This window comes from Strongylocentrotus purpuratus, unplaced genomic scaffold, assembly GCF_000002235.5.
Source record: "Strongylocentrotus purpuratus isolate Spur 01 unplaced genomic scaffold, Spur_5.0 spur5_scaffold_12, whole genome shotgun sequence".
In the NCBI taxonomy this organism is placed as follows: domain Eukaryota; kingdom Metazoa; phylum Echinodermata; class Echinoidea; order Camarodonta; family Strongylocentrotidae; genus Strongylocentrotus; species Strongylocentrotus purpuratus.
In genome coordinates, this window is record NW_022145597.1 from 29253175 (window position 1) to 29268104 (window position 14930).

The 14930-nt window shown below is 37.1% G+C and overlaps 1 protein-coding gene across 1 annotated transcript; it reads right to left on the reverse strand.

The window, feature by feature from the left end:
- Positions 1–3477: 3477 nt before the first annotated feature.
- On the reverse strand, positions 3478–11428 carry LOC577636 (alpha-amylase 2). Its single transcript, XM_011685430.2, has 5 exons — positions 11348–11428; positions 9604–9747; positions 7621–7844; positions 6224–6509; positions 3478–5063 (listed from the first exon to the last, which is right to left on the reverse strand). Exons 2-5 carry the CDS (start codon positions 9741–9743, stop codon positions 4232–4234), a joined length of 1482 nt encoding a protein of 493 aa, XP_011683732.2. The 5' UTR covers positions 9744–9747; positions 11348–11428; the 3' UTR covers positions 3478–4231.
- Between the last annotated feature and the right edge of the window lie 3502 nt (positions 11429–14930).

A 14930-nucleotide genomic window follows, 5' to 3' on the forward strand; every position in this document is an offset into this window, starting at 1 on the left:
GCAATCACTGAATCCAATGACCGGGGTAATAGTATATTTGTAAAGCGCTTAGAAACATTTGTATTAAGCGCTATATAACAGCTAAATATTATTATTATTAGATTTCGTATATTTTTACATATTTTAAAAGTATATTTAATTGCAACAATGTAATTGCTATTTGCTATAATAGTGATTTATGTGGTAAGCAAGCTCATCATAGAACATTGCCATACCTACTGGGTACGTTGATGATGGATGCCCTTTCACAAATTACAAGATGTTCAGCTTGCTTATGGGTCATCAAATATTTACCCCGCAGTACATTGTTTGTACATGGAACATTGTTCTCGTCACCAACGCCATTTTTAAAGGTGGAGTTCTGGTAAAGGGAAAACGTGATTTTTCAGTTTTTCTAATTTTTCAGGTCAGTTTGCAAGAAAGTCATAACTGAAATGACCACTGAAGGTTGCTCGTCGGGTGCCCTCATTTTCAAATATGACCATGAATATCTGAAGTGTTCGAACCAACTTTCATGCCACATGTTTTTTTAGTCCCATTATAAGTCATGTACATATATCTTTATCATTTTATGATTTAAACACTTCGAAATATATACAGCAGTTCTTATCTGTTAGTCAAGCTTTTCCAATCACTTCCAGACAGTTCCTTTCAGAATGCAATCGCAAGACCAGGGGTGTTTTACAAGTCAAACTTAACTCTAAGCTAGACTTAAACATTATGGAGAGCCATTTTGTAGTCTTAAAATAAAATATATTAAAAAGCGAAAATTCAAGTATTTTAGACTTTTTATAAATGCCACATCAAGAGCATGAAATCTCCTTGATAATAGAAAATCTGAATGAATTTAATCAACATTTTATGCCTTTTAAAATATCTTTTACAAAATATTTTCAAAGATGATTACGGCTTTCCATGATTTTTAAGTCCAACTTAAAGATAATTTCAACTTAGGATCTTTGTGACCCCCCCCCCCCCCCCCCCCAGAACTAAACTTCATCTTTAATGACTAGGCTGACGTTAATCGGAGGTACTATCTATCAACAGATCTGGGCCTGAAAATTAAAGAATTTGAATTGTTTTATCTCAGAATGAAATGACAAAAACCCTTGTTGAGTGCGGAAAGATCGTACGACGAAGTCTTTTCTTCATTTCAACATCCGTCGAGCATAAACACCGTGTATTCTTCCTTTCATCAAGACCACTGTGTAATTGCTAAATTCTGAAATTCAACATAACACCATAACCACTGCCAGCTATATGACCTATCAATTCACGCATATTCCGCCAATATTTTTAATAAAAATTGATACAATTAAAACGGCTTTGTAGTCTTTCATTCATTAGCATTTCCATTGAGCAAACATTGGATTTTCTTCTTCGTAATCGCGTTAGAATTGTTTAAGTGATTAATGAGGTGGGGCGGGCGAACGTGCGAAGCGGGAAGCCACTGGCTTACCAAGTGAGACCAACAGGGCGAGAAGTTAATTAATCTAATGTTGGAGGTTAGACCGTGCATGGGGAAAATCCAATGAGCACTGAAGCAAAAATACAAATTATTATCGATGCGAGTATTTCGCAACTGAGAAACTGCACTCGGGATCGGTTCCATATCAGTTCAGCTCATCTGATAGAGTTATGGCTTTTCGTTGAATATTATTATTCTTGTTTGCTTTTAAAGGTATAGACCAGTTTTGGAAACACCCCCTCTCAAAATATGAAATGGTATCATGTGAAAGAATATGTTTTGACTAATACGTACGTGATGATAAACATTTTGCTAAGAAACCGCCTACTAATTGATATATTTGGTATATTATCATATCTATCCGGACTGGATAGATATCGCGTAGTCCCATATACATCTTTTTGTGTACGTGCTTATAACTTTACCTGGGCAAAATTTCTTATCATTTTGATGATTCCAGAACCTTGCAGTACACACCAATACTTATATGCTAGATGATCAATCTTTTCTGATCGATTCCACAACGTTTCTTTCACAATGCAATCGCATGATCAGAACTGGTCTATACCTTTAAAGTTATTCAAATGGCTATATTTAGTAGCCGTACATTAATCAGCCGTCTATCAATATTCATTGACATATCTACCGATATATGTATCACATCACGGACGCGCGGATACTCAGTCTCATTAACGCTTCGTGTCTTGCAATAAAGGGTGATCAGACCTTTTTACTAAGTCGTTTGTATTATGTTTTATTTATATATTCATTTGATTATTTATTTATTATCTATCTACAATAATATTGATCAAATTATTCATTTATTCATTCATTAATTTATTAGCAGGGTAGTCCTTTAAACAACAGTTGGTCTTCCAAATTGGCAATGTAAGAAATCGATCGTGACGTATTCACGGACAACCCTACAAATTTATACTACAGTACAATTCAACTTTACAGTTTGCTCCTAAGCGCCCTTTCCTGAGACAGTTCTCAAAGTAAATTTTGGATAGCATATTTAATTTTCGAATAGAGGGTATATATTATCCCAAATAATGCATTTTGAGAGAAAATGAAATTGTAGTCATTTTGCGTGCTATATAAAAATGAAACGAATATTTGTCCGCGATTACAATCCCTGCTGATATTACCAATTAGGTCAGTTTGAAATTCCTGTATTAATAATTTATTACAAAGTTTATCAGATCCTTTTTTTTTGTGGGGGGGGGGGGCTTTCTTTTAGGGAGATGAGACATTAACTCCGGCGTAAATTGCTCTATTCGTCTGAGATAAATGGTTAGTGTTAGGCAGGTACGTAGCCACGGGGGGGGGGGGCACGTGCCCCCCAAAAAATTTCCAAGATCGATTGAACTTTTTTAGACCCTTTTTTTTTTTTACCTCGATCGATTACATGTTTGTGCCCCCCCCCCCAAAAAAAAAAACATCAAACTCTGGCTACGTGCCTGGTGTTAGGTCCTGTTTAATGTCACGATTAGGTAGAATGTTTCGTCTAGGTTTAAAGTATTCATTGGGTTATTGTAGATAAATCACCGCGGAGCAATAGTGGTTCGAGGATAATATTTTTTAGACAAAAACCTATCCAAGCTATCCTACTATAACAGAGATAGGGCGCACTTGCCCTTGTGTGAGGTGGCGATATTAACGACCCAACCTCAGATACTTCAAGCAATTGCTGGTCATGACTGTGTGCAGCTTCTTGCAGAATTCATTGCTTTACACAGCCGAAATGTTGTAGGAATTCATGTCCATGGGCTAATGTAAGTAATATATTAATTAAGTTAAGGTTTGCCTTTTTTATTCTCATGTGATAAGTTCGCAAATTGAAAAGAATGAACAATTGATTTTAACGTAGAAATATAAATACATGTTTGCGCTTGTGTGTGTTAATGAAATGATAAGTAAAAGCGATTTTTCTACTCAAATCAATATTGAGCTTTGAATAATCTAACATGTACAATACACCACAAAAAGGGGGTTTAACAAGATGATAAGGTGTCGTAATTTATGCTAGCTTTATTTCATCCAACATGCTACTGATTCTGATAACAATAACACCAACATGCTACTGATTCTGACAACAATAACGCCCCTGAAATAAAACGAAATTCTAAAGTTCATTGAGTATCAATTTTGAGAAGTATTTTACTTTAAAAATAAGACCAAATAAAAGTAAATGATATCAAGGATAACTCATTGAAATTCTCGATGGCCTTCAAAGGGAACAATCATGTCGGCTTCACTATACCGATACAATCATCTACCATTAACGTCGAGAAAATTTCTATATTGGTAAATATACATTTCAAAGAACGTCCCCTGATAATTATTAAAAGAAAAAGAAACTGAGGAAACAGCACACTTCTCGCAAAGGAGAAATATCCCTACCAACAAACCAGGCATGGTATTACTATCTAATTCTGTAATTCAATAAGGAATCTTGAATAAGAATTTATTAATGTATTTCTCATAAATAATCTCGTAAGCTTAAAGAGCATCGTAATCTCGTTTAGTTGGCTATATCTAAATCAAATTAAGATCTTCAACTATTTATAATTTGTACCCTTGCAAGAATTAAGTATAATGATGCATCATGGCACAATATCGTAATTTAATTGATTTGGTACATGAGAGGGGTCTAAACCCACTACTAGTAGGGTAGGGGTCAGACCTATATAGGGGTAAAACCTAGTACCCATACTAGTAGTAGGGGTTAAAACTATAACTTGGGGAGAAAACCTACAATTAGTACCACCTGCAGAAGCTACCACTGCCGGCTTTAGCTCCAATATGGATAGCAATCATCGGGTCTTCGCCGTTTGGGATACTAATCGTAGCCCAGCCATAGTCGTCCACAGTGATCGTCTTTCCTGTACAGCCGGAACCTGTTGGGTCACCACTAATGACGTCACAATAGTCACCAGAAGGTAGGCCGGTATGGAGGTTATCATTGACGGTGTACGCCTGGTTGTTAAGGGCAAAGAAGGCTCGGTTACCTCGCGAGAAGGCAATGAAGTTGTCTCCGTTGTCGTGCCAGTTCTCGACGGGTTCCCAGCCTGCAGCGTTACGGAAGCACGCCATGTTCCTTATCTGACGCCAGCGATGTTCGCAGACCCAACCCCCATCACAGGTACCGTCAGAGTTGATGGTCGGTGAGATGATGGTTCCATCGGAATAAGCGGGTGGGCTGGAGTCAGTGTCGTCAAAGAAGAAGCTGCTCATGATGCGGAAGGTGCCATAGTCCCATGCCATACCAAAGGCCAGAGCCTTCTTGTAGGGCCAGGAATCCTTGTATGTCAAGATGTCACCGCCGCCTCCGTGGCTGCGCTGGTTGTCATGGTTATCGACAAACACAAAGGCGTGGTCACTGCTCATCATATCCCACGCTTCACCGAAGTTCTCGAACCACTTGGCCTGGTTGGTGCCGTGACCAAGACCTACTATCTGATCACAGTACTTGAATTCGGTGACGTCACCAATGTGGACGTAATCCCACGATTTTATGGCCTCGGTTCCTGAGCGGTCGATGACCTCCTGGTACACGTAAGGTCTGCTGCCGTCTTTCGTGTTCCAAAGTCTGTGGAAGTTATAAAACGAGAATGTGTCATAGCAAACCCCAAAAGGAAATAAATGTACATGCATGCTTTCGGTTAGACTGTTGCCGTAAACCACTCTCAGGGGATAAAAATAACGTTTAATAAAATGAAAACGTTCACTTTTGATTATTAATTTCTTTTGTTAAACCTGAATATGGAGAAGAAAAAAAAAAACGCTACACCCAGCGTCGCATGTGTTGGCTTTAAAGTAAAGTAGAATACAAACTATTGTGTTTAATATGATAATGGAAATTAATTACATTTCATTCCTTTCGTCATGATTTTTTGAAATAACTTTAATAAATGAAACTAGATTAGATCATGTATCCCCTTCCCTACCGTAGAGTTTGTTCACTTAACGTGAAGTTTATGGGTAATGGGTTCAAATCCCGGCCCGGCACTATAACATCATTGGCAAAGACATTAATTCAGATTTGCCACTCTCCACCCAGGTGTATATGAGTATCTAACAACTGATTGGGTAATAATAATTACAGGGGCCGCAAACAGAACACTGTTGAAGCGGATGAGGTTTCAACTAAGTTTTAGTAGTACTAACAATAGTTATTATTTTTCATTATTTGTATTACTGATTTCAGTTATTTATATAATTATACAGACTAACATATCAAAGAGAAAGAGGAAGGTAACGTTAAAGGAAGATAATGACCCCTTCCCGCAGGCTTGGTTTGTGTGTTTATTTGTAGGTGTATGTATGCGTGCGTGCGTGATGTGTGCGTTTACACAATGAAAGAAATTTGACAAATGTAAAGAACCGTGGCAACTCTTTTGGGAAATATATACACATTTGTGAAAAATGAAACTGAGTGAACAATGGTGCGTAGCTCTATAAAAATTCCCCATCGCTGTTTGTGTTGTATTGTATTGTATTTATTTTCCGTCATTTAAAAAACATCAACAAATATATATTTACAATCATAAAGACACACTTATAAAAAACAAGGGGGGAAGACGGAGGGATGGCCCTACTCAGCGTTGTTTTGAATGTTTGCAAAGGTTTTTAAAAAAAACTAGGGACCATGGCTAATTGCAAATTGCCTCCATAGCATTGATTATTGCAAATAATGGCGCTATTTTAATGAGTAATACTTCGTGATACATAATTGGAATTATATCTTACTCCCTCACGATGTCTTCCAGGTCACCCGGCCACATATGTTTGGCGGCATCGACACGGAAACCGGCAACCCCTATGTCAATCATCTTGTTCAAATAATCCACGACTTTCTGGTTGGTATAGCAGTTTACCTCGGATCCGAAGAGAATGTCGTTAAGCCCAACCAGGTTGCAGTTTCTTACGCTGATGGCGTTGCCGTAGTCCATTTCGCCACTACTGGATGGGCAGTTACCACGGGGGACGTTGAAGTGCTCGGAATAGTAGGGAACACCGGGGTACTCATAGCTCACTGGGAGAAAAACCAAATATGTATAATACAGTTGAAAATATTAATGTCATTATTAAATTAATAACGTATACACTTTGTTTCGAGTTCTACCTTCAAAATCTTTCCCTGTTAATTTTGTGTTCATTTTAATGTATGTGGTAGGCCTATTTTGAATGACATTGTGTCAGCTTTCCAATATTGCAATTAACACATTCATTCCTTTCTTGCTACCGTCAAAGTCCTTCGAAATCGAAATACATGTAGTTTGTTCACTGAAACGTGGTACTACCAGTGATACGCATATTCTAAATTACCATGTTCTCATATTGCCAATCTCCAATGGGAAAACTGATAGCTAAAATGGTCTTGATTACAACTATTAAAAGCATTAAAGCATTTAATACTAACTTCACGAAGTTTAAAGGCAATAACTTGATGCTTTGACATATTTGAATTCTAAACGCTTATAAGATTTGTTAGGATTTTCCTCTATTACACATGCAAAGTATAAATATCATTGGCAGCTTAGATGTATATGGTTTATATACAGTGCGTCCCAGAAAAAACGAAACCGAGAATTATCGATGTTTTATCATAACTTAATTATTATAATTATTAAATGACACATATTTGTAAAGCTTAGACCCTCCATTTTTTTCATTTGATGCAACTCATATGAGGCATATTTCACGCATGAGTGATTAAAAACAAATTGAAGAGAGAATACCAAACAGTTGGCGAGCGGTAACTGAATTTCAAAGAGAAAATAACATTTCTAGAAAGTTCAATTTTTGCCCTTTCATATGACACCTCAATCAGGAAAAATGAGCAAGGAATGACAAAGTTCTGTTTGTTTAAGTAATGGTTGCATTTCCATAATTTGATTTCACTGGCTGCCTGCCGTAGCAACAAACAGAGTTGACAAAAGACTTAAATCCGTTTCGTTGACGATCAGCCATGAGCCATGCACCAAGTCTTTCGTCTTCTTTGTGCATGGCTGATCGTTGTTTGTAACATCGAGGTTTTGAAAATCTAAAGTTTAAAATGATAACGTAGTTCAGTAAGTTTTTACCGGAGATTCATCTTTTTCTTTGGTATGATCACATAGAACCAAGTTTTACAAAATACTTACTTGCTGCCATGTGGTTGATAACGGCATCGACGTAGATGAGGACGTCGACGTTTCGACATCGTTCAACCATGTCCCTAAAGGCGGCTTCGTCTCCGCTTCGGCTTGTCAGTTCGTAGCTCATTGGCTGATACCGCTCGTACCAAGGACGCCATGGATTCGTTACCTCGTTGTGCTCCGCAGGGGGCGAGATCTGTACCCCAGCGAACCCATAAGGTCCAAGATATCTATGATAATAACGATATTAATAATAACAACAATAAGGCCAACACAAAAAAAAATCATTTGGTTGTCCTCGATTGCTTTTATGGAGTAGGCGCGGTCGGGCGGATTTTTTTTTTTTTAAACTTCATTTTGTGTGAGTCTTATTTATTTATTTATTTTTTTTCAAAAAAAAATCATTGGGATGTCAAGCATTTAAAGAAACAAAGTCTATAAAACACTTTAATATGGTAAAAGACTAGTTTAATGTACAATAAATATCAAGACCAACACAGAAAGTATTTTTGGCTTTGAAATCTCCATTGTACTACTTATAGATACTTGCCCCTCTATATAGCAAACAATGCCTAATCGGTGACCATTAGTCCCCCATGATCCTCTTTATCTTATTTTAACTGAGAGCTGATTTGATTAATTAACGACCTGTCCAGTGACCTTGCAGGGTGGTCTAATCCCTCCTATAAACTAGTACAGATGGGCTTTAAAATGAGTTTAAGAATGCTCAGAACCTGATTTGAATGAACGGCATTTTGACATAGAAAAATAAAAATGGCAAGTTTTATAAATACAGAATTGCGTACTGAAAAGACCAAAATGGCAACGAGACGTATTTTGATCCTTGCAAATGCATAAAATGGTATGTTTGGCATTTAAAGGCAGGCTTTACTACTTCAGCCAGAAGGGATTAGACCACACAGCGAGCCAGCGAGATCACTGTGACAGGTGGCTATCTCATTAACTCAGCTCTCATTTAACATAAGAAAAAGAGGATCATGGGGGACCAACAGGCACCGATTGGGAAAGTTTTCTGTATAGAGGGAGCAAGTAGCTACAAGTAGGACAGTGTGCCTTTAAGATTGCTCCCCCCCCCCCCCAAAAAAAAAAAAAAAAAAAAAAAATGGAATTTAAAAAAAAAATACGAGCGGCCCGAAAATGATGAGCGGGCGGTCGAGGACAACCAAATGATTTTTGTTGGGGGGCCTTAGGTTTAGGCATAGATAAAGTGCTGGGTCCATGGGTGAAGAAAATGTATAGGCCATGGAGCAATAGACCAGTTCGTAGTTAACTTTGATATAAATTACCTCCACCCCCCCCCCCCTAACTATCCACATATCTGTTATGCCTGGACACGTCCCACTTTGTGCATTTCAGAATAGCCTATCACTACCAAAGTAGTTGAGGTGCTTCATGAAAATCATTTGTTTTCTCTTACCTGTGTATCAGAGCATGTACCGTCGGTGAATAAATGAATAATTATTTCAACTTTCATGACACTATATGAACATGACGGACAATGAAAGAGGACAAAATATACAGTTCGTCATTCTACCCTCAACAATTGCTGTGGTAGACAAAAGAACATCCCTTCACTGCTATTATGTAAACAAAATGCGAAGAACAGGTGTCACACGCATATTCACTGTATATTTTGTCCTCTTTCTTTGTCCGTCATGTTCATAGTGAATGTATGTGCCCGTGCGAAGGTGATATCTACGAACTATCTTATTATTGCCTGATCGTGTGGCGTAGAGCCCAAAGCGTACAGAGAGAGAGATAGTTGTGACACCTGAACGCGTGCACGCTCAATTCATGGAAGTTCGAATAGTGCCATCCCACCTGCAATCACGGGGGGGGGGGGGTTATTTCAGAGCTCCGTTAATTTGAAGTATGAACTAGCTCGATTCCGGTGACATAACTATCCCTCTGAACTAACTCTAGTATAACTATCCCTCTGAACTAGCTCTAGTATAACTATAAACCTACCGTTCGCATTCATCGGCGATGTCCGTCCACTTCCATTCGAACAGGTGAACTATGACCTTTCGCCCGTCCTTGAAGTTCGGCTCTGTTTGTGCCGAGACACACGTCACGACAATCGCCAGAAGACAGTAAAAGATTCGCATGGTTCTGTATATAATTTGTGTAATGATAATGATAATATTTATAATGATGATAATGATAATAATAATATTAATAATGATAATAATAATATTAATACTGATGATAATTATAATAATAATATTAATAATGATAATAATAATATTAATAATGATGATAATTATAATAATATCTGTGTCTATCCAGAAAAGCTTCATGAGCATCAATGTTGTTATCATTATTATTATTACCCCAGCAATTGCCAGAGACCCATTTAGGCCTACACCTGGATGGAGAGTGGCAGATATGGATTAATGTCCTGCCAAAGGATGTTAGTGCTGGGCTGGGATTCGAACCCTCAACCCTTGGACTGAGAATCAAGTGAATGAACCACGATACTGCACGACTGCATAATTGTTATGATTTGTAGGTTTCTTTTCTGTTGTATAGCGCTCTGATCAGTTTGTCTGTAGTAGCGCTCAATAAGAATAAATTATTATTAATATTATTATTTATTATTAACCGCATTGAAATTAATGTTATTGAATTGAATTGACTTTAGTTAAAAATGAATCGAACTGCGTTGTTTTGAACTGAGTTATCATTTTTCCATATATTTGTAAACGTTTTAAATGTACATATACATATTTATATTTATATATATATATTTCATATTGTGATATATAAATTGTAAAACGTTGTATAATACAATATGGATCAATAAGAATAACGTTCAATAGTACATTACAATATAAGTTAGATACAACTGACAGACATGTCATGGGAACAAAATAATGACGAAAATATGATATAAAGCCAGTGAAGAATTCATAACTTTAACAGCACTGATGATTTTCATATCAATAACATAACCACAAGACTTTTAGTAAGCATTTTGTTTTTTTCCATTGATAGTATCAAAAGTTCATTATTTGATAATTTGTTTACAGAGGAAAAGCATGCAGTATAAGGATGTCTGGAAACATTACTTGTTGAAATATGTTCAATAAAATGTTACAATATAGACAACAAGGAAAAAGATATATAGGCTATGGTAGGCAAAATACGCATTAGAACAAGTGAAGCATTAATAATTGAAACACTAGTAATTGTAGCTATAATAATTACAGAACAAGTAAGTTTATTTTTCATCCCAACAGTAGAAACAAAAACATGAAGTAAACGTTAGCTATATGAAAATCGGCTATGAAATTAATCTTTAAAAAAATCATCAACAGTCAAATTGATTTGTTAATGTATATAACAATGTTGCAATAGAACATGTTTTGTGGTTCGATGCGATTAATAGTTAAATTCGTGCATATTGAAAAAAAAATATCACCTAAACAAATAATTTTAATTTCAATCCAGTAATTCATCATCAGGCATGCATTTTCCTTTTTTCTTAAAAAGATAGCAACCGTTAAAGTTACTGGCGTATGATAACTTCATTTTAAAAGAAAATGTAAATATAATAATTCCATGATTCCATATTGAAAATACAGTGGCAATTGACTCTTTGGTTTGAAAAGAAAAAATAGTAAAACATGTTTCAATAATGCACGGTATTACGGTCTTTTTATTAAAATATTTGTCGATGTTGAACTAAGTAGCAACACCTCTTTCTTACCTTCAGTGATTTTGCAGATCCTTGGGCAAAAACTCCTCGTGAATATAATTGCAACACTCTTTTAAGTTATGTTATTGCCGTGACGGTGAGAGGGTATTTAGACTTGTGGCGTAGCTACAGGGGCACCCCCTCCCCACAAAAATGGGGAAGAAAAAAGGACAGAAAGAGAGCGAGAGAGAGAGGGGATAGGGGTAGGGGAGGGGGGAAAGAGGAGAAAAGGGGGAGGAGGAGAGGGAGAGAGAGAGAGAGAGAGAGAGAGAGAGAGAGAGAAAGAGATGACAGAAGAGAGACAGCCAAAGAAAAGAGAGAGAAAGAGTAAGGCAACGTGAAAGGAAGATAATGACCCCTTCACGCACACTTGGCCACACGATGTCCGCTTTTAATATCTCACCCTTTCTACAGCAAAATACCAAGCCCCCCCCCCCCCCTCCCGACATCAGTGCCCCCATATTGTCTGGCCCCGCGCTATGCCCCTGATTTCATTATCTTTGCCTGTATTTATCTTAGGATAAAGATATTATTATAATAAATATTTCGTGACTGGTGCTACTCTATCTTGATAATATTTCGTATGGGCCACCCCCCCCCCCCCCCATTCAGACTACCAACATTTATTGTACGGCAATACGAAAACACTAACAGCTGTATATTAATTAAGTAAAACAAAAAATACAATTCTTCTGGTCTGAATGTCGTATAACGAATTGTCGTATAAACTAAACGAGGCTTATCGTGAGCGCACGCTGATGATTGGCCAACTGCCCACCTCAAAACTAGTTTGTTATCTAACGTGTACGCCTCCTTCACTCTACGATATCTCTTTATACAAGTTTCGTATAAATGTTCACTTGTCTGAACAAGCTATACAGTAAAGTTTGTTCGCCACCATGACATCGGCCGACTTCCACGTGTGAGCAAGTGTTACATTTGTATATCGGTGAACATAGGCATAACCAGGGTCCCGTCGTATAAAGAGTTGCGATTAAAGATAAACTTGAGTTCTGGTTAAAAAAATAAAATGAATTCTCACAGAATCTAACGAAACTTACACTGAATGTTCAAGATTACAAATAAATGTCATGTGCCAAACAATTTTGGAAGAAAATGTATACTGGCTGAGTAATGAGCATAGAAAGATAAGGAAATCAGGGTATTACTAGCCCCGACACCATGTGTGTTGTCCCATATACATCTTTCTGTGTAAGTGATTGTTACTTTACCAAGACTCTGCCAAATTTATGATGATTTTGATGACTCCAGAACCTTGCATTACACACCATTACTTACATGCTATATGATCAACTTTTCTGATCCATTCCACACCTTTTCTTTCACAATGCAATCGCATTACCAGAACTCAAGTTTATCTTTAATCCGCATCAATCGTAAGTTTGCAGTCTCCTATCTCATATGTTTATACATGTAGTTGTGATTGATATCAATAGCAAATATAGATTGCGATTAATCGCAGCTGTTAATAAGACAAGGTCCAGAATGCTAGCGCTAATGGTAAGGCACACAGTTCAGGAGAAAAAAGGGTGCCTCCCCCCCCCCCCCCTCCCCCTCCCTTTGCTTAAAAATACCACTTTTCGTTTGAGCGGTACGTGAAAAATAAATTCATGCTTTTAAAATAACAATGTTACCATCATTATCTTACAAAGAAATCACTTACCTCCTATACGCATAGTACTGCTGAATTCCCTTTTCGTGATAAAAAAAAAAAATTGGTAAGGAGGAGAAAATTGCCCTTCTTTCCCCTCCTTCTTGTTTATTTTTGCCCCAAATTGTGTCCCTCTCGAATAGAGATCTTTTTCATAAATCGATGAGAAGATAAATGGCATATCTGTGGAATAAACCCCCTCACCAATGACTCTTCGCCAACAGCAAAAGAATTTCCTTATGAATTAATTAGAGGAAGAAAAGAATAGATAAAATTAAAGTCTTTCGAGCCTGCAAGCGTTTCATGTGTATTAATGGATACATTTACAGATAGTTTTAAAATTGAATCATATTTAGTCGGATACATGTACCTACACATGTCAATCCTATGATTTACATTCAAGTTGGTGAACCTTCCTGCCAATTTAATTTGTAATTAGGATGTACAATTGTTTTGTCTGAAAAAAAGGTCCCTTATTTTCTCCACATAGTAAAATACAAATGCATACAGCAGCAAAGTGATTATATCAATTATGTAATAATAATGATAATTCTTTCTTTTGCCATATAATTATATTCAGAATTCATTTTGCTGTTACTTAAACTCTTGACGTCATAAAACTAATATAATTGATATTTCATTACTGTTCAAACAACTCTTGTGGCTTGGATTGTCTATTTACATTTCGTTATGAAACTTGAAAGATATCAACTGGTATCTATAAAAAAAATTGAGATAACGGTATTCACCACGTGTCTGGCGGATTTAAATTCTCACGAAGGCAATTGAACTTTAATTCAAGACGTTCACTCGTTGAGAGATGCACCTTCATTCTATAGATGGCAGGGCTGGGACTAGGTATGACGGGGGATGGACTAGGGGCGGAGTAGGGAGGGGCTTGGGCGGAAGAGGAGGGGAATGGACACCTACTCAACTATTAAAGCCGCCCTTACTAACCGATAATATCTCATGAGCAGAAAGAAGTAGTGATAGGTGGATTAGCTGGATAAATACCATTTTCTGTTTTTTCCCCATGTAAAAACATATTATGTCAAATATGCCATCACGCCTCTGTGAGGGGAAATGAGTTAACCATCATTTTCTTTTTTTTCTCGTTTGATTTATATTATTGATTTATTCCGAATCTTTTAACAGAGTACTTTGCTACCATGGTTACTAAGTAACACATTTTATGGTAGAAACATAATTTTATGCACAATGGAATCAATATATATTTTTTTTTAAATGCATGAATTTCGGTACTGGTCTTCCCAAGGGCTTTTCATAAGACCCAAACAAATACTTACGTACTTCATACAATACTCACTACTCCTTAGGGGTGTAAAAACACAAAAACAAGAAAGCTTGTACAAGATGATGGAAAGAGAGATAGAGGGAATCTCGTGATGAAAGTCTAGAACATGGCATAGGGTAGTCCAGCCTCTGTACCGTTTTCGTTTAGCGCACCCAATCAGCTGATAAAATAACACACCCTCAACGTTGAAAGTAGACCTAGCCATTCCTCTAAATCTGGACCTCGGGATTGCGCGATCAGTGGAGAGACCGCGCTGTGTGTGGGGGATAAAAAGAACGAACGGACTGAATCTGGACTAGGCATAGAAGGGGAGAGAATAGCAAAAATGACAGGCTGAGTGACAAGGGAGGAAAGACAAAAAGTGATAATACAGTGTATATATCCCCCTATCTCTCTCTATCTCTCTCTCTCTCTCTCTCTCTCTCTCTCTCTTAATCTCCTTATTTAACCTCTTTTAATTCATCTCTTTCATATCTATTGATTTATCTCTTTCTTCCTTCCTCTCTCTTTCTCTCTCACTCAGTCTCTCTCTCTCTCTCTCTCTCTCTCTTAATCATTCTCGTTCTTTCTTATTATCTCCTTGTTTTTTTGTCTTTCTCTCCATCTTA